Below are 26,439 nucleotides of genomic sequence, written 5' to 3'. Positions count from 1 at the left end.
CGCTTTTTCCCAACGAGGTCACATTCACAGGTTCCTGGGTTAGGGCATGCTCCTATTTGGGGTGGGAGTGGGGGGGGCTACACAATTCAGCCACTACAATATGGGTATGAATAGATAATTCCAACACTGTGTGATTAAGTGCTAGGCTAGGGTATGTACAGAGGGTTGCGGCGGGCACAGATGAAGGAGGCTCTAATTCAGTCTGAGGGGTTCGGGGGAGACTTTTTGAGTGAAGTGACATGTAAGATGAAACCTGAAGACTTCCAGGGGCAGGAAGGTGGGCTGGGGGAGCTTTATGGATGAGAAACAAAGTATGCTGAATTTCGATAACTGAGAGAAGTTTAATGTGCCTATTCAATGTGAGATGAGGAAAAGCGGAAAAGACTACAAATGTCAACAGGGCCCAGAATGTGACTGTCCTTGAAAACCTTGTCTAGAATGTTGGGATTTTAAAGCTACGGCGGTGGGGGCGGCGGGCAGTGGGACGGTTTTCCATTGGGTAAAGATAATTTGGAGTGCTGTACGGAGGGTGGATTTGTGGGGTTTAGGACTGGAGCCAAAGAAATCAGGATGATGTTGCAGTAATTTGAGCAAGAGATGGTGAGGGGATTAAGGGGATTGGGATGAGAAATACTGAGGATGTAGAATTATTTTCATAACTATTGTTAGTCACAGCTGAACTCGCGAGTGCATTTCTACAGTGTTTCCAAAGTGAAGTGGGATTCCAAAGGTCTCAACTTTTCATCTGCGCTTTCTTTCTGGAACTATGACTAGCCCAGCAGAGAAAGAGGAAAAAAAAGAGAGAGAGGGAGGGGTAACAATAGGGATCTGGCAACAGTTTTTGATAAACACTTTGAATTTCTGAAACACATCTTTGACAAACGGGTTGATTTCCTTTAGCTCTTAGAGCTGTGGGCACACTTTAATTTGCATTGCTTCAAAGTAAATTTGGCTTTTCCAACTCCTTCCTAAGTGAAAGGGTGGGACTGTACATCTGGGGGGGGGGGCGGTGTCTATTGCTTATGACTCACTCTTAATGATATGCACCTGTTTGGTTCTTTGGGTCTCAAAAAGTTACATGAGAAGCAGGTCAGGAATGCAGAAGGGTGTCATCAAGTGGCAGTGGCATTCCGTGCAGAAAGAACGGAGGCGGCAGCAGTTAAGAGAAGGTAAATAGGTGACTGTGAATATAAGCAGCCCCCAAAAGCAAACAGTAGTGTGCTTCGGGAAAATCCGTCTGCTGCTTCCCACCTGGGTGCCCACTGCCCATAACAGGAAGTGGGACGTAAGGACTGACACACGGAAGTGAGATCAGGAGGCACCTGCAAGTGGACCGGCCAGGCCCAGGAGGAAATATTTGTGAATTTGCTAATAATTCTTTCCGAATCAAGGTTTATTATTAAGTGGTTGAAATGGTAATAACTACTTGAAAACGCCGTGTCAAGTATAACTCCTTGTATTTGAAATGCAGAACAACAACAAAAATCCCCCGACAAGGTTATTATTCACCATTAAGTGTGTTGGCTACACCTCTTTGGTATTTTAAGCAGGACTTTGTGACTACTTTCCATTCCCTTCCAACAGCAAGGGTTCCTAGGTCCTATGAACTTGTATTTGCTTCTGAGTAGAGACTGATTCTTGTATTTCTTCCATGAGCCCTCATATTATGTAGGAAACCACAGTGCAGCCATTTTTATTATTCACTATATTCTGTTTTAGTCTCTCCTCATAAACAACAGATTTTACCTGACTTCCATGTATTTTGATAACAACTACCGGCATACAAATTTTCATTCTTTGAGCCTGCAGTTTTCCTTGTTCTACTATATCATCCTACCCACCCTCCCTTACCTCAAACAACTTTATGTGCACCGAGTTTTGCTACAATGATCTGTGCGATAACCAGGGTTCCAGCCCGGTATTGTACAATGCTCTGACTTTAGAAGGGAATACTGGAGGCAGATATTGGGCAGAAGCTCACATGTAGAAGTCTCTACATCAGCATAGTGACTTAATTATTGACGTGTCCTGTGTAAATCTGGTCGTCTTAAAAATGAAAAGATTTATGAGGCACCTGGGTGGCTCAGTCAGTTAAGTCTCTGACTTCAGGTCATGATCTCACAGTTCCTGAGGCCCACGTCAGGCTCTATGCTGACAGCTCAGAGCCCGGAGCCTGCTTCGGATTCTGTGTCTCCCTCTCTCTCTCTGCCCCTCCCCACTCACACGCTGTCTCTCTCTCTTTCTCAAAAAATAAATTAAAAAAGAAAAGATTTAGGGGTGCCTGGGTGACTCAGTCGGTTAAGCGGCCAACTTCAGCTCGGGTCATGATCTCGCTGTTAGTGGGTTCGAGCCCCACGTGGGGCTCTGTGCTGATGGCTCGGAGCCTGGAGCCTGCTTGGGATTCTGTGCCTCCCTCTCTCTGCCCCTCCCCGACTCGTGCTCTCTCTCTCTCTCTCTCTCTCTCTCTCAAAAATAAATAAAATATAAAAAAACTTTTTTTAAAATGAAAAGATTTATCTGAAAAGTTAGAAATTAAATTTCATAATCAACTGGCTTCCTGTAAACCATATGACTCTTGCTTATTTATCTTCTATCAATAAAATAAATCATCTCAGTGTTCAGGTTTGGAAATTTAAGATGATAATAACTATAATGTATTGCATGTGAAGAGCAGATTTATTTCCATTTTAAGTTGCCTAGAATAGGCTGATGGACAACTTAGCATACTTTTTGTTTCTAGTCTATGTCAAATTTTAAGTATAAAAACGTAGCACTTTACATAATCACTAATATGTTTAAAAATTTTTGCGTGAAGATAATACTGAAATCTGCTGGCTAATTTCCTTTCTCTCCTTGCCTCTTTAATGATTGCTCACAGTATGGAACTTGTTTGAAATACTTTTCAGCTTGTTTAAAATTTATCATGCCTCAACCCAAACACTGAAGACATCTGAGAGAAACCACTTTGTAACTTCTAAGTGGACAGAGATAATATTTATGATAAAAGTCTCTGTTGATCGCAGGGAGAGAGTACAGAATAATTGAATTAAAGGAAAATTCATGCCTCAGGAAAGACTTTTTATTATAAAACTAGAAACTGGAAGAAGCTGAGAAAAATAAACTTCATTTTAGACTCTATTTTCAGTTTTTCAAAATTTATATTCTTGTCAGCATATACCTGAAATGGTAGTTAAATTCTCAAAGCTGTGTGGTTTTTTTTTCTGCACACGGAGAGGACAAATGTCTGAAATAGAAGGATAAAACATTTCCTTTCATCGTTCAAAAAAACCTTAATATTAGGTTTGTGTTACATTTTGATGTTGGCCAATTCTTTCTGATTGCTTTTAAATTATAGCTTCTCCGTGATAATATGCAACTCAGCATCTCTGTGGGGCAGCAGCTTCACGTTGGTAACAGGACATACCACTATTAACACTCTAAATTATAGCTCCTTGGCCTTGTCAATACACACACATTATTCCAGTTAAAGTGAAATGCAAGAGTATTTAAAGTCTCTTCCAGCTGGAACATTCCCTGAACCTATGAAAAGCAGATTCTGTCTCTCACCCCATATTTGTTTGTAGGATGCTGCCTACAACAGTCTAGGCAAGTGAATTACATCTTCCTTGTCGGGTAAATCAACATAGGATGGGACGTTAAACATCATGCTACCATCTTACAGTAAAGTGTAGACAAGATGTTGGGGCACCTGGGTGGCTCAGTCGGTTGAGCGGCCGACTTCGGCTCAGGTCATGATCTCGCGGTCCGTGAGTTCGAGCCCCACGTCCGGCTCTGTGCTGACAGCTCAGAGCCTGGAGCCTGTTTCAGATTCTGTGTCTCCCTCTCTCTGACCCTCCCCCGTTCATGCTCTATCTCTCTCTGTCTCAAAAATAAATAAACGTTAAAAAAAAATGTAGACAAGATGCAAGGGATGATAGTATTGAGAAATGGATTGAAATTACAGTCCTAATGCACAATGGCAAATACACACTGCACCCAAGAGCTCAGAAGACCAGTGCTGTGTTGCCCCAACTCCACGTCCCTGTGCCTTTGGTGGGAGGCTGGCGGTGGCGGGGAGTGAGAAAATGGTCCACAGACTTCGAAGGTGATATTTACTGCAGAGGCCTAGCCTCCATCTGGTTTCCTTTTACATCTCCCTTGGAAACATGTGGGAGTAGAATACCACCAGCCAGCTTGCTAATGTTCCTGTGGTAGTAACCACTTAGTTCCTCTGTGTTTTGTCACATCCTCTACTGCAAGTATCAATAAAGACTTCGTTGTTGCAGGAAGCCAAATACTGCATCCCAGATTGTGCTTGATTATTGCAGATATTGAAAGTTAATTTATATGCATAATTTTATACATGTATTATATATTAATTTACATATGTATATACATATGTAATATTCTTGTTAAGTAAACTTATTTTATCCTTAATATTCCTGCTATATAGACTTTATACACTTCACAATTCTCTCAAGAAAAAGTTTAACTCATCAAAAATTCATAGAATGGATTTTGTGGCACAAGTTGACATTTAATCTAAATAACATCTAAATAACGGTGTTGAAAATGAAGGTTGTCATCAGCCCACCAAGCGTGAGCACCAGTCTTTCTTTGTGTAACAACAGGGGATGAACAGCGTGGTCCAAGTGCCGTCCTCTGAATACATTGTCATCCATCAGACAATTCACATCACTCATAGGGACTATGCCCTCTTATCTTTTAAAGCTTATTTACTTTGAGAGAAAGAGAGAGAGGGAGAGGGAGAGGGAGAGGGAGAGGGAGAGGGAGAGGGAGAGGGAGAGGGAGAGGGAGAGAGGGAGGGAGGGAGGGAGGGAGGGAGAGAGAGAGAGAGAGAGAGAATGAGCAGGATCCCAAGCGGGCTCCGCATTGTCAGCACAGAGCCCCACATATGGCTCCATCTTGCAAACCGTGGGATCATGACCTGAGCCAAAATCAAAAGTGGGAAAGCTTAACAGACTGAGCCACCCAGGCACCCCTATGTGATTTTATTATTAAAGGATTTCTTCATTGAAACTCAAGATGAAAATCGAAATTTGAACTTTTATCAGATATTCATGAGGTACATTTCTCATCTGTTATGTTCTGGCTGAAACACCTTTGGGTTCCTCTTCCAAGCGACTCTGAAGAAAATCTCCAATTGCCCACTAGGCCAATATGTGGGTGGGATGTGAAACATTGTAATTAGAATTGATTTTTTTTAAATTTTTTTTTAACGTTTATTTATTATTTTTGAGACAGAGAGAGACAGAGCATGAACGGGGGAGGGGCAGAGAGAGAGGGAGACAACAGAATCCGAAGCAGGCTCCAGGCTCCGGAGCCATCAGCCCAGAGCCCCACGCAGGGCTTGAACTCACGGACCGTGAGATCATGACCTGAGCCGAAGTCAGACGCGTAACCGACCGAGCCACCCAGGCGCCCCTGATTTTTTTTAAAAAATGGAATTATGCTCTTGCTTTTTTGCTTCTTATGGTTTTGATGAATTATGCTGTTAAATCCCCTTGTTATGATTGTCCACCATGAATAAATTAACCAGTGGCACTCCGTTGATGATCCTTACATATCTATGAGGGTAAGAAAATTACTGAGTACTGCTGTCTGACCACAATCTTACAGCGGAGCCATTTTGTGAGTACATTTCCTGATAATGCTTTAGTCATCAAGCAAACATCCGTAATCTTCATTTCACTTCTCTGCAAACTAATCAAATACTAGCTGGGAGGAAATTAACATATCTAGCATTTTTTTTTTCCAGGATTCACTCATATGATGAAATCAGATGATGTATTTACTTATTTATTTATTTATTGTAGGTAAAGTAAGCCCAGAAATGACGAAGCTAAAAATCTAAGTACGAAAACAGCTGCTTTGCCTCAGCTAAAGTATGGCATATGAAGTGCTGTTTTCCTCTTTTGATGTTTATATCACCACGAAATAGTTTGGAAAACACACCTTAGCATTTAAAAGTGACTGTTTGTAAATGACTTTCTTGAAGTATTGGTTTATTTCACTTACCCTAAGACTGAAATCTGTGTATTAAAAAAATAGTAAAATTTAATTTTCCAAGAATATTAAAGTAAGGACAGAGAGACTCCTCTCCTTCATTCTCTCAAAGGCACAGTCTTTGCATCTTTCAAAGCTCAGCTGAGGCATCACTTGGTGAAACCTTCTTTGACTTCCTCACAGGGAAGCCTGTAATGCTTTTAGTTCCATAGATCTTAATACTTTCTTCCTTGGATTAGGTTGAACCATGGTGTTACTATACTTGTGGTTCCAAACCTAATATTATATGAGGTTCTAAAAGTAATAGTTATTAAAGTTAATTTAACTGAATATGTTGTCATTTGTTATTTATGTGACTTAGCCCTTTGAATATGGAAGTGCCTTTACATAAGGATGTATATATGAGTTTTATTCAGATCTTATACTGCACACAACCAAGTGCGGAGAAAGAGAATGTACTTAATATTTATTTAGTTAATGAATGCATATTCCAGGCTTTACTATATGATGATATGATACGGTATAGGATATGATATACTATATGATACTAAATCCTCTCTCAACTTTTATCAATCTTTCCCCACACTTATTCCCAGACAAGTTTAGCTTACTATCAGATCTATAACACGGGCAATTTAGTAAAACAAACAACAAAACAACTACTATTGGTAGCTAAAGTCCATAGTGTTGTCTATGAGCCAGGCACTGTTTTAATTACTTGTATATATTAACATTCAATGTTCCTAACAACAGAGTGAAGTATTCCATTATACAGATGAAAAAACCAAAGCACAGAGAAAACCAGTAACATACAAGACTACAAAGCTACAGGTGAGGGAAGCAGTTCTATGCTTACTTGGTTCTAGGCATACCCATAGTGTAGAAGGTGTGGAGGCTTACCATGGACCATGCAGCACTTGAGAAATCTCCAGTTAAAGTAGCTACTGACCCTGGATGCTATTTATGCTGTGAATATAGATTCTGCCTGCAAGTGTTCAGTTATTCAACTGTCAACCCACCTTGAATTTTGGTAAAAAATGGATTGTTACAGTAGTTCTATTAGGTAGCTGTTTAATCACATTTTCTATCTCATTTAATGTTCTAGCAACCTTGTGATATAGGGAATGTTGCCTCCATTTTTTTAGAGACATAAGTTTCACAAAGATTAAATAACATACTTTAATTTAGATTATGCTCTTTCTCCTCACCATAGCTTATTTTCTTGATTAGAAAATCAAGCTCAGACCAAGCTATTCATTTTCTAGACCAAATAATAATGCTATTTCAACTTGTTTTGAAGTGCCTGGGTTAACTTTTAACGTATATAAAACTTTTAACGTCTATAAAATCCTTTTAAAGCTCCACTGGCTCCAAAGATAGAACCCAAAATTGAAGAGCTTCATTAATCACTAGTTTTACTCCTCTGCCAATGTAGATACAGGATGGAAAAAAATAATAAAAGTGTATTTTCCTATTTGCTTATGTTTCCTTTGAAAATTGTGAGGTTATCTCGAAAGTGGCACTCTAATTTTCTTGACAGTTAGAAAACTATCTGTGGAATAGAGATCTTGTTGGCAGCAGGGAGAAGTACTTTATTTCTAAGAATATGAGCCAGAAAGTGAACAGATTCCGTGGGCAGCACTGTGTTTAGCGCCCAGATAACAGAGGCAGGGCCCTGTTCTGTAGGCTATGTTAGTTATCCCAACTTTTGTGGATATTGGCATTTCATCGAGGGAGGGAGCCAAAACCTATGGCGGTTTTGTTGGTATTAAAAGATTAATAAGCTGGTCCTGGTTTCTAGTAACAGAAATCCATGAGGAAGAAACTAAATCAGTTTCACTATTACGCTTGCCTCTAATGTGCAATTGACTCTGAAATACCCATTAATTATTTAAAATAACATCATAAACGTGTATTAATTCTTGCTCCAATAAAAGCTGATGTTGGATTAATGTGAATTTATTAATGATCTTGTTACTAAGAATGTAAATTTGAAGTTTTGATTCAAGGCACTGCTTGGATCAGAGGCCCATCGCACATCATAACTACTTTTTTTAAAAAAAAATCTGGAACAAGAAACATCCAGATCTAATTGCTCTCATTCAGAGTATATTTTTTCTGCCTTAGAGGCACCTGGCAACAAATATCCCTACTTTATGTGGTTTTCACAATATAAATTACGAAGAAATTTACTGTGGTGTGACACTTTCTAAACAAATCCCTTAATCTCTCCTACTCATTTATCTTTCAGTCTCTTACTCTATTTTTCCTGTCATTTCCCCTCCACTCCACTCCTGACTTCCTCAGAATGACATGAACCAGAAAAGCTGGAGGATTTCTGAACCAGTGGCCTCCCAACATTTTCAATCATATGCTCCTCAGTGAGTATTTCCTTATAAACTGTAACATATACACATTTGTATTAATATATACCTTCTATATACAAAATTAAAGGATAAAAATTAAAAATAAAAGTGAATGGATAAGCTAATATTTCCTTCTCTACACTTACTCTTGCCCATTACTCTCTGGAAACAATTGAGTAGACTCTAAATAACATTTATCCCTCAGATTTCTATGCACCAATGAGTTACAATTAATTTGTTGTTTTGAGATCAATGGTAATAATAATCAAACTCAAAGATTGCCTCGGAGAACCAGATTTTACATAGTTCTTTTCTCCCTCTTCTCTCACGCTCTGTTTTAGCATGGAAATAGCAGGGAGCACAGAGAGGAGGTTATGGTACAAAGCATGAGCTGTTTTCTGATTTGGGTTGTATGATTCCATTTTTTCTGCGTCTTTATTCTTAAGCTCTTGACATCTGATTTCGTCTTCTGAAAATAAATTCTTTACCATAACACCAATATTCATTCATTCAAACGCTGATGAATGGAGTTCTAAGCACTGGGCTGAATGCTACAGACACAAATCTGAACCTCTACAGACACAACACTGGTCCCACCAAGTTTCTGTTTTAGTTAGCAGTGGTGGGATCAAATGATTTTATAGTAAAGGTTACAAAAGAGAGAAGTCCTCTGTGAATGAGGAGAGAATCAAGCAACTAACTTGGCTGAGGAAATTTGGAAAAGTCGCCCCAAAGTGAAACCATTTGGGGATCTTGAGATAGTGTCTCACTGGGGCTTCACCTGCAGCCTGGTGGAGGTGAGCTGGCGAACGCGGGCCCTACTCGGCAGAGTTCCTCATGTGAACCCACAATAATAATTCCTCTCCACCTGCTCTATGAGCACTGGAATCAAATTCGTGTTCCTTGTCTCCTTGCTAAACTCGTGCTGGTGATCACCATAAGCGCATTGTGCTGAAATAGAATCTGACTCCAGCTGCTAGAAATCCACTTTTCTCAAGGGCTTGGAGCTTTGCTTCCCCTTGCAGTTGACTGGTGCTTCTCTTGGTAACCTAATATAACTTATCCTCCCCTCTGTTCTTCTCTCTTTCTCTCTTTCCCTTTTCCTTCTCCTCCCCTTCCTCTGCCCCACCCCTTTTCTCTTTCTCTGCACTCTTTCTCTTTCCCTTCCGTGCTAGCCTGAAGTGTGAGTCAAACAGAAGTCTTACTTGAGAACACTCCAGTAGTGTTTCGGGGACTGTATACTATACTATACAATACAATACGATATACAATATACTATACAATAAACATAGTATATTATGAGGCAAAATATTTGAGCCCCCAATGTCTGCAGATATGTTTCTGGCTTTCTAGTTGTTCATAAGGCAAACACTAGTTTAAATGGCATAAAACAATTCGATGGTTTTCAGTGGCCTAACAACACAAAACGAGCTGCTCGCAAAATTGCCAGGTTTATCTGAGACACAAACCCAGTTAAAATATGGCTGGGAAGACCTAGTTACCTCTCTACATGCCCGCTTTCCCCCTGGTGGTGACTTTTCTCTGCCAGTCCTAATCCTTGAGCCAGGAAAACAAAGTTTAAAAACAGTATAATCTACTCAACAGGATTATCTGTTTCAAAACCCTGGGAACTCAGTATAAAATCATACTGTTATTATGAATCTATCTGCAGGGGTACATATACTTACTCTGCTTTGTATTCCTTCCTTTTTGTCAAATAATAGTAGGCTTCTTAACAAAGTCTAATTCTTCCACTAGTCCCTGCTTTCATTCAACATATCTGGGGGTTTTGGCTTAACCATCCTTTTGTTTTTTATTTCTTAGACAATTTTTTTCCTTCCCTTTTGTATTCTTCCAGCTGGCTTCCTATCTTGGCCCATTCTATCTTTTCCATGATTTACACTGTTCTTTATGTCACCCATTGGTCAATGACAGCCTCCTCATGCTACAAGGCTCCCACATTGGCAGTCAGGAGACAGGAAAAAACAAGAAGGTCATAGAAAGGAATGAGAAGGTCGTTTCAAGTAGAAGTGTGCTTTTACTGAATTTATACATATGTTAGAGATAGGGTAAGGAGAAAAGACTTGATTTTATCAGTCATTTCTAATTAATATATTACACTTGTCCAGGGATAAAGTACAGTATATACAGTATAATGTTTCATTCCTGGGAGTTTTCCATTAACAAAGTGTAGCATTTGATCAACATCACTTTTCTGAAAAGTTTCCTAACACAGAAAGGTATTCTGTAGTGTGAAATTAAGTATGTATACAAAACACCACCTAGCATACAGCAGCCTGTTTATTCCTTTCACCACAGGCCATGATATACTGGAATAAATTTGTTAGAGTGTTGTTCCTCAACATATTTAATGGTATGGGTGATAATATAAAATTTCTCCTTATTCTTTGATAATAGAATTTTTAGCAGACGCCTGCTTACCCAGAATGCAGACTCCATTTCTCAGCCCTTATTGATAGGTATGCCCATGTAACTAAACTCTAGCACATGAAATGTGGGAGAAAAAGAAGTGTGCACCTTCTGGGTCCTGCCTTACACGGGACTGTGGCCACCCCTGCACTCCCTCCTTTTCCCACCGACTTGACTCTCAATAAGGGCTCAAGGCGGTAGAACAGTTAGATGGAAAGGGTCTGGGGCTGTGAAAACATAGAGGCTACATATTGGTCCAGTACTGTTTATACCCAATTATTATGTGTATGTGAGAAAAAGATGTTAGATTTAAGCCACTTTTATGCTGGTTTTCTATGACAGCCGTCAAAACTACAGCAAAAATCATACAGTTTAGTTTCCTGGCTCGGACGTGAGATTTTTGTTCGAATGTGGAATCAGGTGTCTTCTCAAGGTTCAGATCATTTTTGCATTATATTCTGGAGTTTATATCGCTTTGTAATATGGATTATATTTTGTGTGAGCAAATAAAACTATGTTCATACATTTATATAACTATTACGGCTATGCAAAACTTTGGGAACTATTTAAATAGTCTCTAGAGAAGACTAAATGTTGGACTCTCTTTAATTAGCTAACCACCATCAAGAACAAATACACTAGTTCTTTAAAAAAGTCTAACCTCAAGCCTTTCCTTACATATTTTCCATCTTCACATCTCATTTGGTTTAAAGAGACCACTTCTTAGAGTGTCTCCCTCCTCCAGATTTCTGTGGAATTTGTCTCTGAGAATTGCCCTGAACCAGCTGCCTTACCCCCAAAGACTTACCCACACCCTATAAATGCTGGTCATATGCCACATGACCTTCTGACTCATTTGCTAATGTCTGCTCCTAATCTACTTGGTTTTCCTTTGATTTCATTGGCTTCACTTTAATTATATATTTCATCATATTTAGGAGAATTATTAGCTTAAAAGATTGATATTTATATACACTACAAATGTAGCCCTCTCCACTTGGGATGCTTAATAAATACATGTGTAGCCATCCTTGGATGGCCAGAGATAACTTTGGAAAGCAACAACAACAACAACAAAAATACAGCATGCAAAACAGTGAATGCCCGCCAAGATTTATAGATTTCAAGAAATGATAATGTATATGTAACATACAATTATATCTCTAGTATAATGCTATTTCAGTACATTCTGAGGATTACTCTTAGAAGCTCTACTTGACTTTTATTTTTTTTACAAGTCTTAGAACCTTGATTATATCCTGACCACCCCCCCAAAAAAAATCATGCTCATAAATTCAGTGAAGGATTTGGCTCACTCATATGACCATCAGATAATAAGCTGATTAAAGTTCTCTAAAAATTTATTAGTTTATATTCTATTTCACCTTTACATGCACTAATCTTAAAGCTGTCACCATGGCTGACAAATAGTTTTAAAGATACAGACAATTAAGCAAATTGTTTTTGGCATCTGGTCCCTAACACCTTAGACATGAAAATGTGGCTTGTGTGTCTCCCCAAAAGGCTTATCTGTTTTAAATGATGTGCACTGGTATTATGAATGGAGTAGTTGACTAGAATTCTTGTTGACATTTTGAAAAACTTTATACATACTTGTTTCTATTTCATAGAAGTAATGATAGTCATAATAACTATATAAAGGTCATTTTGTGCCATGCAGAACATGTTCCAAATACTTTATATATCTAGTACTATTTTGCTTTTGTACTTCTGTTCATTGCATGCATTTCATCCATATTTCTAACACCTTTTATAACAATTATATGGGGGAAAAGGTGAAAATCCCCTGCTTCTATACTTTTAATTCCATTCTTTCAAAATAACTGCTATTAATAATTTTATGCCTAGATAGCCAGGACTTTGCATAGTCTTATTTAACCACATAGAGGGGTTTATACTCCCGTTCCTATTTGTATTTATATTTTTATCTATAATATACACATTTTGTCATATAAGGTTGGTATGTGCTACACATCCAGGTCTGCCCCTGCCTTTTGCCAGATGTGCTGTATCATGAGATCATTCAGTTAGTGTACATGGATCTCCCTCTATCTTTTAATGGCTGCATAGCATTCCAAAGTATACACAAACAATAATTAAGCATTCCTTATTGATGGAAATTTACATTCTTTTTTTGTCAGTAACATAAAATACAATGATAAACGTTTCTGCACGTTTATGAGTTTGCCTTACTATTTTCCTTGGTAAAGCTCTAAAATGGTAAATTGCCATAAAAATTCAAAGGCATTTTAATACTCATTCACTATCGAACAGAACAGAAATTCCTACAGACTTTGGTTATAGAGGTTTCTCCCATAATGATGCTTTTCCAGAGTAAAGTCCAAACTTGAAATTTTGCATTTAATCTGTTTATTACAAAGCATCCCAAAGGAATTGTAGAGTCGAAGAAATATTCCACCAGACGACGCCATAACACTTTAGGATAATGACATGCTTAAAATAGAATATTTAAGTTAGAACTTGTAAATAGGTTATAATTACATCTCTCCTAATGTAACCATGCTATAGTGACATGTCCAAGAGAAAATTCTTTCCAGCATTCTTACTATTGATATAAATGTCCAAGTGGTGAGCATATGTTTCTGGAATGTTTAATGTTTGTCAGCAGTTGGGCAGGGTTTGTCTTATTTTAGGGGAGCTATGTCATAGGTCGATTAATAATTTCTTATGTCATTATCGCATTCCCAGCAGATTTGATAGGATATAGGACATTTCTGGAAAAGTGACCTGAGCATGCCAATCATAACAACTTTATGCAGCATTAATATTTCAATGCGATGTATAAAGAAAGAAGAGTTTGCCAGAAACACAGAATGCTCTGTTGTCATAGAGTTTGAGCATACTGATCGTTGGCTGTCAAGTCTTTGACTTCATTTAAACTAATTTATGACACGTTACTGATCTAGTTTGTTAGCAAAACCACAGTTTATGGAAACCGGACTTTGTTTTTTCTTTTTTCTTTTTTCCCCCACAAAGAGTTAGAGATTGTTTTCTTTCCTCATTGTACATAGTCCAGTTGAACATTGGTTTTGTATGAGGAGAGGTGCCATTATAGATTAATATTATATCAAAAGAGGAGGAAAGATGTTGTCCAGTCCACAGGGAGTTTTCAATGCCAATGACCATGTTGCATTTATAGAAGAAATTATATTTGTATTTACATCAGGATAGTAAACCACTACATTGTGGGAAGAATTTGGGGAAAATCCTAAAGATAAGACAAATTTTGGCCAAGAGTCTACTAGCTAAGCCATGCTTCAAATAACTCCACTCCAATCTTTGCTTCTCTCACTTGGAAACTTCTACGGGGATTGTGGCATCTACAGGAGTAGTTAAAGGAGACTCACCATAAAAAGTAATTTCACCTATTGGTTCTTTTTGGTTCAGAATTAAAGTTGATACACCTAATGATAGCAAATGTGCCAGGGTATTATTTTTAGAAACATATTTGGGGGTAGGGCATACTGTTGTCTTTGGAGATGTAAAGGGGTCATTTTTAACGTGTGATTCATACCACTTTAATTATGATAAAATATACTTTTTGAAGGGCAAAAGAAATAAGTCCAAATAACTGACATTAAATAAAGAAAGTATTATTACTTTCTTTCTAAAAATTAGAGAACACTCATCAGCTAGGCCTTGAACTATGAGCTATCTGGTGGCTATTTAATTCCAACTAAGGAAAGTGAAACCAATTCTGTCTTCAACACAATTCCAAAGAGCATAGTTCACAAACTATGATAAATACTATTAGTGAAATGAATAGGTTATTATATTCTAATTTTTACACATTCTGATGTTCCCCCCAAGAAGATAATCCTTGAGTTATACAGCTACACTATAGGGCAAAAGAAACATCTACATATCTCTTTAATCCTAGCAAAATAATAAGTGATAGAAACAAGGATATTTATAAAATTCCAAAAACCAGATAATCTGTGCATGTGCCTTACCTTTCTTTTGCGAAGTCTGACTGGATTATCTGTGGGTTCCTGGGTGGCCAGAGTCTCCTTTAAGTGTAAACACTGCATGCCATCTTCTGAGTTGACCTTTGGAAGACATTTGTTTTGATGTTCTAAGAAACCACTCTTCTCTAGGCCATTTTCAGCTGACATTCCATCAGGGCAGGAAGGAGGTTGCAGAAGGCAGCTTCCAGAATCTGCTTTTAATAATGGCAGTCCTCTGCCCTTGTGAGGAATAGCCAAGAACTCATCCTGTACTACACCGCAGGTGTTTCTTTCATGTTCATCTTTAGGGAAGTCAAGTTTTCTTCGTTGCTGAGCAATTACAGCCGAATTAAGCAATTGCTTCTCAGGCACAATATCTTTCACATGTGAAGAGTCACATGCATTTGTTTGGGATGCATCTTTTACTTCACTTAAGCTTATATCATTACAAAGCTCCAGGCTTTTACTTGTAGTGTCAACAGGTTTTTTCCCCCTCTTTTCTTCTACCAGTGCCAAGTCAGCTCCGCCAGCCATTCCCCAGGAGTTACTTTGGTTACCTTCCATGACGGGCAGTGTCTTTACTAAGGAGCCTGCTCCTCTGAAAGTATGTTGGTCTGATATCTTATGTCCTTGCGTAGTTAAAATTTGTTTATCATCTGTAATATAGGGATCGGGATCGGTATCCTCATCAGACATGTGCACTAGTGTTTCCGTGCTGGCCTCCAGAGAAAGAAACTGATCTTCACCTTCGGGTCTGTCATTTTCATCCACCTCCTTTGAAATGTGACCCATTGGCCTCCCAGGAAAGTCTCTCAGCTCTGAGCCATGGCAGCAGTCTGGCAGTGAAACACACTTCTCTTTGCGATCCACATTTAAAGTTGCATCTTTTTCCATACTTGCCTGGGAGCTGTCAGCTACTAGTCCATGATGGCATGCTGGGTTACAATCATCAGAATTAAAAGGCTGCCCCATCCATTGGGTCACATGTTCTTCCCAGCTTCTCTTTCTGATAGCTACAGACATGTCATCGTAGTTTGAAAACAGACTGAGAGATACGTTCCATGTGACACTGAAGGAGATGGAACTTGAGGAGACATTACGTCATATGCGCGGACCGAAGAAGAGAGTGAATTTTATCATTTTGCCACCTATGAAAAAAAATTAAAAATTTATATACAGTTTAGGATAATCATTCTAGAGTCAAAATGTGTCTTGGAAAAGAGAGCGCTTAATCTGTGCTAGGAAAGATTAAGTAAGGGAATTTACAAAGCTTCTTTCCATAGATTTAATGATGTTATTTCTTTAAGAAGTAGCCTAATATTAGAAGAAAACTTCACATGTAATATTTCTGGTCAAAAAACGTTGACAGCATTTGAAAGGCAGGTGGATTGACTGACCTATTAATGAATGAAGACGTAAGTCCTGAGTGTTTGACACTCCATTAAGAACATATTTGCCTTGCAGTACTTAATAGAAATCACCAGAAGAAACTTGTTACTCTAGCTTACATACTTTCCTGCTTTACTTTTGTGAAGCCAAGTTCTTACAGAAATCTATTTGTTGCTCGGTTTGAATTGCAGCAATGGCCACCAGGAGCTGCTCGTGCAAAATGTGAGCTACAGAGACAGCATGTGTAATGGACTAGTCTGTGAAAGAGCTAATACAGAGGCCAAACTACCAGGACGTATTTACTCCAGGGAGAGACTAAGAAACATGGAATAATCTGGTTTAGCTCCTATTAACACATAATTCATAAGAAAATGGAACACAGACCACTGGCCATGCCTTAGGACAAATACATTTACAGTCGTGCTATTACTGCTACTACTAGGTGGCAAGCTCATTTTGTTGAGACGTTAAATAACTTGCCCAAGGTAATACATCCAGGAAGCACGCCAGGATTTACACTAGGCCCAGGTTCTAAGGCCCAAATTTAGATAGCCAACAAACTTTACTGTCTCCATGGCATGAGATTTTACCTGGACCCCTTCCCTCCACATACATTTAGTGTGTATAAAATCTAAACTCCTCAGGCAGGAACTCAGAGAACCAAAAAGAAGATGTGAGCGTGATAAAACAATGGGTACAATTCTTCAGAAACTTCGGTCTCTTTCTTTTTGGCTTCTAAGGAGTTTCGTTTGTATACTTCTATTAGACTTTAACCATAAAAATTTCAGTAAACCAGAAAACCAGGCATAAGATAGGGTAGAATATAAATACATTCCAGGTTTCCATCTCCTTTTTGCCTTGAACTATTCAAACCCCTTAGTTCAAGGAAACAGATTATACCAATGTAAACTGAACTTTGCAAAAATGACTAATCCAAATGTTGCCCCAAAATGAAACCAAATTATTGGACCATAAAAGAAAAATCCCATTCAAAAAGTAGACACTTCTAGTTTTTCCTCCACACAAGAACTGTCAGCACATAACATGGATTGGCTTATTGATTTCATCCATAAACAAGATTAACTACTACGCTGGTTTGGGGTCACTTCAGTCTATTGAAAAGGATTCTGAGTCCCTACCAAAAACTTCAAGCTATTCTGACTAAGCACTTGCCAGAAAGGTAAATATTCCCATCCTGTGAAGACCAGCAGACTTGTTAAGGAATGTACTAGAATTTGGTACCCTAGCCTGACCAAATATCTTTCTGGATACTATCTGGTTCTCTCAAAGGCCTGTGACCATTTGAAAATGGTCAGCATGCACATTTTCCATGTTGGCATTCATTTTGCACTCAAAAGAAAATATAAAGTCCCTGAATTCCATGCATAAGTCATTATAGTGTGGGAGGCTACGGAAAGTGGAAAAAACGCATAGATGCAGGCCAGAAAATTTCTGCTTTCATGGGCAAATTTGGGTTGTAATAGGGCGGTTCTGTTTTAGATGCTTTCTTTTCTTTATTTTTATCCAGTGTAGAAAGAGCAGGCTAACTTAAGAAATGCAAAGTGGTATTACTGTGTCATTCCTAAACCACATTTACATTTAAGTTGAGACTAAATTCTGAATTCGTTTCTTTTACTAAAAAGAAATTGAGTTTTATTAACTCCTTGGGGGACAGATTACATAAAAATTTTGCCCCCTAGGACCTTATCATAATATTAATTTATTTCACTTAACCTTGGCAAATAGGTAAGTGTTTTTATAATGTCAAAGGAAGATAGTTCAACAAGTTCTGAGGCCATCTAGTTGCGAGAAGAGATTGTAAATTAGGTAGATTGAACACAAAACATTAACTCCTGTCCTGCGAATCTAGGTTCTTTGGACATTTCCAAATCATTCTTGTGAATGTACAGTGTCTATATATTTTTAAGACATAAAATTTCATAATTATCATGACTATCATCACTACATTTTGGGTGCTCATTCCATATCCTACAGTCTGATAGATTTTTAAAAAATTTCTCTCTCCAGACTTTCTTATTCACACTATTTAAATTCTATTTATAAGATTTATAGCTATAACCTGCCTCTACGATCTAAAGGCTGAAGAGTATTAACAAAAAGTAGTGTTGGATTATTATCAATTGCATCTGAGCATACTGACCTCATTTTCTAAATCATCTGAATTGACTGGAACCCATCCTATAGATGGAGAAGTCTTTGTAAAAGACCTGATTTTCCCCATCAGCCTCCTCAGCAGGCTGCTTTCCTTAAAATGATATTTCTAAATACTAGTTACTTTGAAAATTTCAATTTAATATTTTTTGTAATCTTTTTTGTGCAATTCCATTCAGAATGAGCTCAGCAGCTGAGGATTTGGATGAAGGATCTGGAAAAGTATAGGTCATTGCAGGGTGTTGATTTTATGAAGTGAATTTCCATGGGGATTTTTCACTTCTTAAATGCATGTGTTCAAACACCACTGCATTAATATTACAAGAGATTCTATGTACTTCTAATTATGTAGCCATTTTGGAAAATGTTTGTAAAATGTCCAAATTTGCTTTTTGTGATATTAGTGCATAGGGTGTTTAGACACAATTAATTTCAGATTTATTCTTTGAGCTAATTTTGTAACACTTAACCATTCCTTGACATAAGCATTTTATGCCATACAGTATTTTAAAGTTAATTGAAATTAAATATAATTTTTTTTTATCATTTTAGAGAGAGGGAGAGAGCACGTGTAGGTTGGGGAGGCAGATGGGGGGGAGGGGGAGAAAAAGAGAGAGAGAGAGAGAGAGAGAGAGAGAGAGAGAGAGAGAGAGAAATCCAAGCAGGCTCCACACTCAGCGTGGAGCCCGATGTGGAGCTCGATCCCATGGCCCTGAGATCATGACCTGAGCAAAAATTGGGAGTCAGACACTCAACCAACTAAGCCATCCAGGTGCCCTGAAATTAAACATTATTACACTAAACAATAACAACAATTGGAGACCTTCTAGTTTGAGAATCACTGACCTATATCTGATATCAAATGATCATGTTCTCCTTTGTACCTGCTTCTGAAATAAACACATACTATGTATTTTGGCCTGGCAATTGTCCTTAGAAAAGAAGAACCTGATGATAATCACCATTGCTCATTCTATAGCCTGAGAGAAGGTGATGCAAATAAGGCACTTGTATCTGAAATCAAGGGTGCAGCATTGAGGAGCTGACAGCAAAGCTACCTGGACAAGTCTTCAATACCTGTTTATTTACTGCCCAGGGGCCACAGACACCCCGCTAAACATTGAGAATATAAACCTAAATAATATATTCTACCTTTCCTAAAGGAACTTAACAATTTTATGGAAGAAACTCACATAAAGAAAAAAAAATAAGTCCTCTCATGGCCACAGATACCATGTAAAGTTTAACATAAAACAGAAGGTCATCAGTTTCTCCCTCCCTGTGTGCCTGCCTGCCTTCCTTCCTTCCTTCCCTCTTCCCTCCCTCCCTTTCCTGTCCCTTCCTCCCTCCCTCCCTCCTTTCCTCCCTTCCTCCTTTTCCCCTTCCTTCCTCCTCTCTTCTCTTCCTCCCTCCCTCACTTCTTCCCTTCCTTCCTTCCTTATAAATAGTGAGTGGTATGGGGATGGTGTAAATGTTGGATAGGGTTTCTAGAGGAGAAAACTAGAGGAATAAGGTCCTCTGTAGTAAATTTCCTGCCTCCACAACATCCAGATCAAATGGGAGCTGAGGTTCAGAGTTTCACTATTCTAGAATCACCTCCTTCAAAAAGATAGCAGGGGCGACAATAAACTCCAGAGAATTACTAACAACTTGAAAACCCATTTGTCATCTTGGAGGGGAACCACATTTCTCAGGTGCATTCAGAGAAAATTGAGGGGAGAGATTTAACAAATTTGTTTTCAGAAAATTTTGCAGACCCAGGTCTTCAGACACAAGGGAATTCATAAAGTATGCAGTACTACAAGGAATAAAAATAGACCACAGCAGAAAATATTATTGTGAAATTTCAGAGCTTTAGAGTTAAGCAAATGCACATACATGTTATCAGAAAGAGAAAAGAGATTATATATTATGTATTAGGAATCTCGGTGGTGTTGGGTTTCTTAATAGAAAAACTGGAAACAAGACAGGCAAATATATCTTCAAAATTCTGATGAGAAATTATTGCTACCATAAAATTATATGAGGAGACTTAAAATATGCCCCCCCTCTTCTCAAGAAGCTACTGTAGGGATAGTTCCACCTAAATAAGAGAATAAATAAAGTGGAAAAGACACGGCAACAAGGGAGTCAGAAATTCAACACAAAGATCAGGGAATGGAATTTTCAGGATGAAATTTATGTAGCAGGCCTAGCAAGCAATCATTTCAAATAAATCCCAAAGTTCTCTACAAGAGATGACTCTAAGGAAAAAACATGGATATAATACATTATATGAGGTATGTGACCACACTGAGAGGGTTTTATAATAAAGTCAGCCAATTTAGGTGGAAGAATTAGTAATAATTACATAGAAAACTAGAAAAATCAGTTATTACCTCCAGGAAAAAGAGATTTAAAAGAAAAGAAATATAGTACACTACTTGGCTTAGCTGTGAATTTTTTGTGTGGCCAAAATAATGCAAGTAGTAAATACTGACTTAATAAAAAATTATGAAAGCAACTATTTTTTGGAACATAGCATTTTTGTAGGGGATGGGGTTAGAGATGCTGGGAAGAATAGTCTCAGAGAGCTAACTCTTTATTTCCCAAAATAGGAAGTTAACAGATAATGTCTAAAATGGAAAAAAGAAATAGTATAATCATGTTGTTTAGAAATATGGAGGTAATAGGAGAAACAGCTAAAAACAATTAAACTGTGATGATTCGATGTGTTATTTGCTTGAAATAAAGAAAAATTTCTGAATCTCATAAAGCATGTTAAATAATAATCTAAATTTAATCTAAATTTTAATATGTTCTAGAGCAGTGATTTTTTTTTAATTTTTAAATGTTTATATTTTAGAGAGAGAGAGAGAGAGAGAGAGAACGTGAATGGGGGAGGGGCAGAGGGAGAGGGGGACAGAAGATCCTAAGTGGGCTCTCTGCTGACAGCAGAAAGCCTGATGCAGGGCTCGAACTCACAAACCATGAGATCACGACCTGAGCAGAAGTCGAACGCTTAACCAACTGAGCCACCCAGGTGCCCCAACATTTGTTTATTTTTGAGAGAAAGACAGATACAGTGGGAGCAGGAGAGGGGTAGAGAGGCAGACACAAAATCCAAAGCAGGCTCCAGGCTCTGAGATGTCAGCACAGAGCCCAATGTGGGGCTCAAACCTATGAACCAGGAGATCATGACCTGAGCTGAAGTCAGACGCTTAACGAACTGAGCCACCTCGGCGCCTCGAGAGCAGTGATTTTAAGATTGAGTTGATAGGTAAATATGATTGCAGTTCCTCTACAACACATCCAATAGGGCCAAACTATTCCCTGTATTCCCTTCCCCACTCACAATACTACCCCCTCACAATTACACATATATCTTTTTTCATTCCTTTAGCACAATAAAGGTGCCAGTTTGGGTATTTATTTTGGGCCAATAATGTCATGTAGTTTTCTATAAGATTGTTAGGTGGTATTTTTTTTAATGGCCTTCTTCCTCCTTTGACTCTTTTTTTATAATTTTTTCTTTTTTTTTTAGAGAGAGAGAGAGACAGACAGAGTGCAACAGGGGAGGGCAGAGAGAAAGGAAGACACAGAATCCAAAGCAGGCTCCAGGCTCTGAGATGTCAGCACAGAGCCTGATGCGGGGCTCGAACTCAAACCATGAGATCATGACCTGAGCCAAAATCCCCGGATGCTTAACTGACTGAGCCACCCAGGCGCTCCCTCCTTTGACCCTTTTAGGAACTTCTGCCATTCAGGACAAATATTCTTGGTAATCCTCTTAGCTATAGCTCTCTAAAATGTTATCTGAACAGAAGTTTTAAGATACAGAAAACAAGAAGCGCCTGGGTGGCTCAGTTGGTTAAGTGTTCAACTCTTGATCTTGGGTCAGGTCATGATCCCACGGTTCACGAGTTCTAGCCCCACATCCAGCTCTGTGCCGACAGCATGGAGCCTGCTTGGGATATTCTCTCTCTCTCTCTCTCTCTCTCTCTCTCTGCCCCTGCCCCACTTGTGCATGCATGCACGCTCTCTCTCTCAAAATAAATAAATAAAAAACATTTAACAAATCTTTAAAATTAAAAATTAAGATATAGAAAATAAGCTGTACATAACCTGAACTGAGTAACTGCATGTGAAAAGAGGAATTCATTACACTATTTTGCAACTTCTCCTGGACATCTCATTCATAGTACTTAGAAAATGACAACTTTCCTGATTCAACCCCTTAAATGTGGGTATCTCATTTTATCCTTTCAGAAACAAATGACGTATATAGACATAAATATATACACATATATAAATAAAAATTTAAAAATTTTAAAATGTATGTATACATACACACACACACACACATATGCATGCACACATGATTGACTTCTGGGTCATTTTTAAATACCTTCACACAGATTCTATGTATTTACTAGAAACTAAAGACATAATACTACTGCCACTTTCTCTTTATTTTTCTACTTTTTCTTTAGATGTCCACAGTTGCTTCTGGTTTCCCTTGGGGTCTTTCATATTAATTACTTACCCCATGTTAAATTGTAGGTCATGTTGTCCTCCGAGTACTTTTTTTAAAGCATATATAAGAGTAATATCTACCATATAGCATATTCTCAGCCATTGTGGGAAAGAAGAGAAGAAATGAGGGGAATACTCTCCTTTTAATTAAAAGTAGTTTCAACTCTCTAAAATGTACTCTTTAAAGATAAAGAGCGCATCTGAACCAAGAAAAGAACATTGCTACATTGACCTACTTTGTTGCTAATATAAGGGTCAAGTCTGTGAAATGGAGGGACTGGGAATTTGAACATCCTATCACGATTTCAAATCTTCAGGTCTCTGAGCCTACTTTCAGGGAGTCACATTTGCAACTAGTAAATGCCCCCAAACCACTTACAAACTGAATTAGACAATTAGAACAGAAGCAACAACACAGACATGATCACAACTTAGTAGAGTTTTTCACTTGTAGGCTCATTAATTTCAAAGTAAATATTGATTACAGTGAGAATTTGCAGAGGCCAAAACGAAATTCATTTTCTTGATGAGGCTGTCAAGGAACAAATTATCAAGCAAACCAAGTGGTGCACATTTGGGCATCTTCCTACTGCTCTCCAACTCAATGATAACATGAAGAGGAATGCTTTTCATTGCCAAACTGATGTCTCATATTCAAGATGCTTAGGAGCAGTAAGAAAGCGTAGGCAGATATGACTCTTCTTAATTCCTTCATGTAAATGCATGAACAAAAAGCCAAAAAAGATACCACGTTTTAAAAAAGCATTTCTATGACTCTAGTCAGGGGTTGGGGTAGCCAGATTTTAGTAAAAGATAATTAGCGCTTTTCCTTTAAAATATTCATTCTGTCTGATCCAAATCTGACAGGGCTAGTAATAGACTGTGGGAGAGAGAGATCTTTAATAATATGATGTGTGACTTTATCTCCATATGATTGGATGCAGATTTTCTTTCTTGAGTAGCAATCTGTGTCCCAATTCTTCACAAAATCATTATCCATCTACTTCCACATATTTTGTCAGATGTTGGAATTTACTCATTATGCCTCTTAGCTGTTTGTGGAAAACAAACTCGTATTGAAACTCTTTATTGGTAAATTGCTTCATGAAGCTTAAAATATTATATATGAGATAGCTACCATGCATTTAGGCTGTCTAGATATCATAAAAAATAGTATATTATAAAATAAACCGCCTATAATGAACCACGCCAGCGGAATAAGTAGTACATTCCTTTTTCCGAAAGACACATCCAAGCTTCCATCAGTTTTGGGCTTTAGAAGAAAACTGAAGAAGCAGGTACCCAATTTAAAAATATTCTTTTAATATTGACCTATTTTTCATGTGTATCTCAGTTTTCCTGAGCTTGGAAAATTTTTTCTTACTCTTAGCTTTCAGGGGCCAAAGATTCCAGGAGTTAAGTAAATGTGAAAATTAACTCTGTCAATTCACTAGAAGTCAGTCCATCATTTAAAAAAAAGCAGATTTCTAAAATTATAAATTATTATTCCTGTGGTGCCCTATTTTTACCTTCAGGTTCCTGCTATGTAATGCAGCCTCAGTCATTTCTTTCCTTCCTTTCCTTCCTTCCTTCCTTCTTTCCCCTTCCTCTTTCTTTCTTTCTTTCCTTTCTTTCTTTCTTTCTTCCCTTTCTTTCTCTTTCTTTCTTCTCTTTCTTTCTTCCTTCCTTCCTTTCCTTCCTTCCTTCCTTCTTTCCCTTTCTTTCTTTCTTTCTCTTTCTTTCTTTCTTTCTCTTTCTTTCTTTCTTTCTTTCTTTCTTTCTTTTTCTTCCCTTCCTTTCCTTCCTTCCTTCCTTCTTTCCCCTTCCTCTTTCTTTCTTTCTCTTTCTTTCTTTCTTTCTTTCTTTCTTTCTTTCTTTCTTTTCTTTCTTTCTTTCTTTCTTTCTTTCTTTCTTTCTTTCTTTCTTTCTTTCCTTCCTTCCTTCCTTCCTTCTTTCCCCTTCCCCTTTCTTTCTTTCTTTCTTTCTTTCTTCCTTCCTTCCTTCCTTCCTTCCTTCCTTCCTTCCTTCCTTCCTTCCTTCCTTTCTTTCTTTCCTTCCTTCTTCCCTCCCTTCCTTTCTTCCTTCCTTCTTTCTTTTGCAGGGAGGGGCCCAGATACTGGCAGAGTGTGACTTACTACCACCTTAGAGCTCAGGTCATCCAGGTCTGCTGATTCTCTTAATGTTTTCTTAAGTAACCCACAGGCAATTTGAGGAAATCATGGAATACTTCATAATATTTTCCTGATATCACTAAGACCTTTTTGAGGATAACTGGTTTCCAAATGATCCCAGAATTAGGAAGATAAAAACAGAGAGGGAGGCAAACCGTAAGAGACTCTTAAATACAGAGAACTGAGGGTTGCTGGAGGGGTGTTGGGTGGGTGGGGGGGGGATGGGCTAAATGGGTGATGGGCATTAGGAAGGGCATTTCTTGGGATGAGCACTGGGTGTTATTTGTAAGTGATGAATCACTAAATTCTGCATCTGAAACCATTATTACATTATATGGCAACTAACTTAGATTTAAATAGAATTTAAAAAATAATACATCATGGGGAATAATATTGCATCATGGATGCAGTATTTTCTAGATACATGTATTCTCTTTAGATTTGCCTATTTTTCAAAAGTACACAGTTTTCTCATTGATAGTGTTCCATCATATGCAGAATTCTTTGAGCATCTAGAACTATACCATATCTTAGATGTCTCTGCAAATAAATTAATGAATAATTAATCATTTGTTTTTTATTTTTTTTTCTACAGAATCCCTTATAAGCAAAAAAGAGAGTCTTTGCTGTGAACTTGTTTCTGCTGCGATTTTTCATGCAATAGGAAATAGCTTAGAGTTAAATTTGATATCAAGAGCTTGGCTGCTATTTTTTTTTTTTTTTTTGAATGGCAAAACAGCATTTCTGTTCACCAAGGGACATGGATTATAAAGCTTTATCATCAGCATGGTGAGATGTGTCTTTGCTTTAAGTGGCCACTTTCTATTTTTAGCTTTGCTATCATTTCTAAGAACCCTCTAACGGTAGACACAGTAATCGCTCACTGTAAATAAGAGATATGGCTACATCGACACAGGTGCTTAGATTGCTAGGTGACAACAGGAGACTGAGATGGCATTCATTCAAATAAGTACGATTTCCATGGAAATCAGGAACATGAAATCATTGGGAATTTAGCTACTTCTGTTACGTCATATCCTGGCAGGGGTTGCTGCCTCTGATGTCAACCTTCCCGTCTGTATTTAATATGTACAATTCTCATTTTATTTTGTCACCTATGTACAGTTGAACTTGTCTTTATTATCAAATGTTTTTTGGATACAGAATAGGAGGTGCATTGAAAACTTCTGATGGTCACTATAATAGTAACAGTAAAAAAAAAACTCCCATTTCCTAAGCATTTACTATGGGTCAGGTGCTGTCCTTACACTATCACTATGTCCCTTGGCAATAATACGCACAAACACTCTAGGAAGTCGTTGCTATCATTGCCCTAATTTTATAGGGAGGAATTTTGGCAGGCCTCAGTCACTAGCTCAA

General features: G+C 38.0%; 1 protein-coding gene and 1 long non-coding RNA gene across 11 annotated transcripts in view; one reads left to right on the top strand and one right to left on the bottom strand.

The window, feature by feature from the left end:
- DLC1 (DLC1 Rho GTPase activating protein) overlaps nt 1-26,439 on the bottom strand; it is a 423,086-nt gene that overhangs the window by 390,529 nt on the left and 6,118 nt on the right. For all 9 annotated transcript variants that reach the window (XM_053216362.1, XM_053216363.1, XM_053216364.1 and 6 more), the window contains one exon: nt 14,819-15,960. In XM_053216362.1, the coding sequence (XP_053072337.1) occupies nt 14,819-15,835 (1,017 nt within the window). In that variant the 5' untranslated portion in view covers nt 15,836-15,960. The remainder of the gene's footprint in view (nt 1-14,818; nt 15,961-26,439) is intronic.
- On the top strand, nt 101-26,163 carry LOC113604655 (uncharacterized). 2 transcript variants are annotated; one of them, XR_008295887.1, is made up of 4 exons: nt 101-1,169; nt 6,781-6,858; nt 8,279-8,408; nt 25,655-26,163. It is a non-coding gene; the product is annotated as an uncharacterized LOC113604655 (long non-coding RNA). The 2 variants fall into 2 exon arrangements; XR_008295886.1 differs by lacking the exon at nt 101-1,169 and having other exon boundaries at nt 6,625-6,858.

This window comes from Acinonyx jubatus, chromosome B1 (assembly GCF_027475565.1).
Source record: "Acinonyx jubatus isolate Ajub_Pintada_27869175 chromosome B1, VMU_Ajub_asm_v1.0, whole genome shotgun sequence".
Taxonomy (NCBI): Eukaryota; Metazoa; Chordata; class Mammalia; order Carnivora; family Felidae; genus Acinonyx; species Acinonyx jubatus.
The sequence above is the reverse complement of the archived record's forward strand: the minus strand, read 5'-3'. Positions and strand labels throughout refer to the sequence as shown.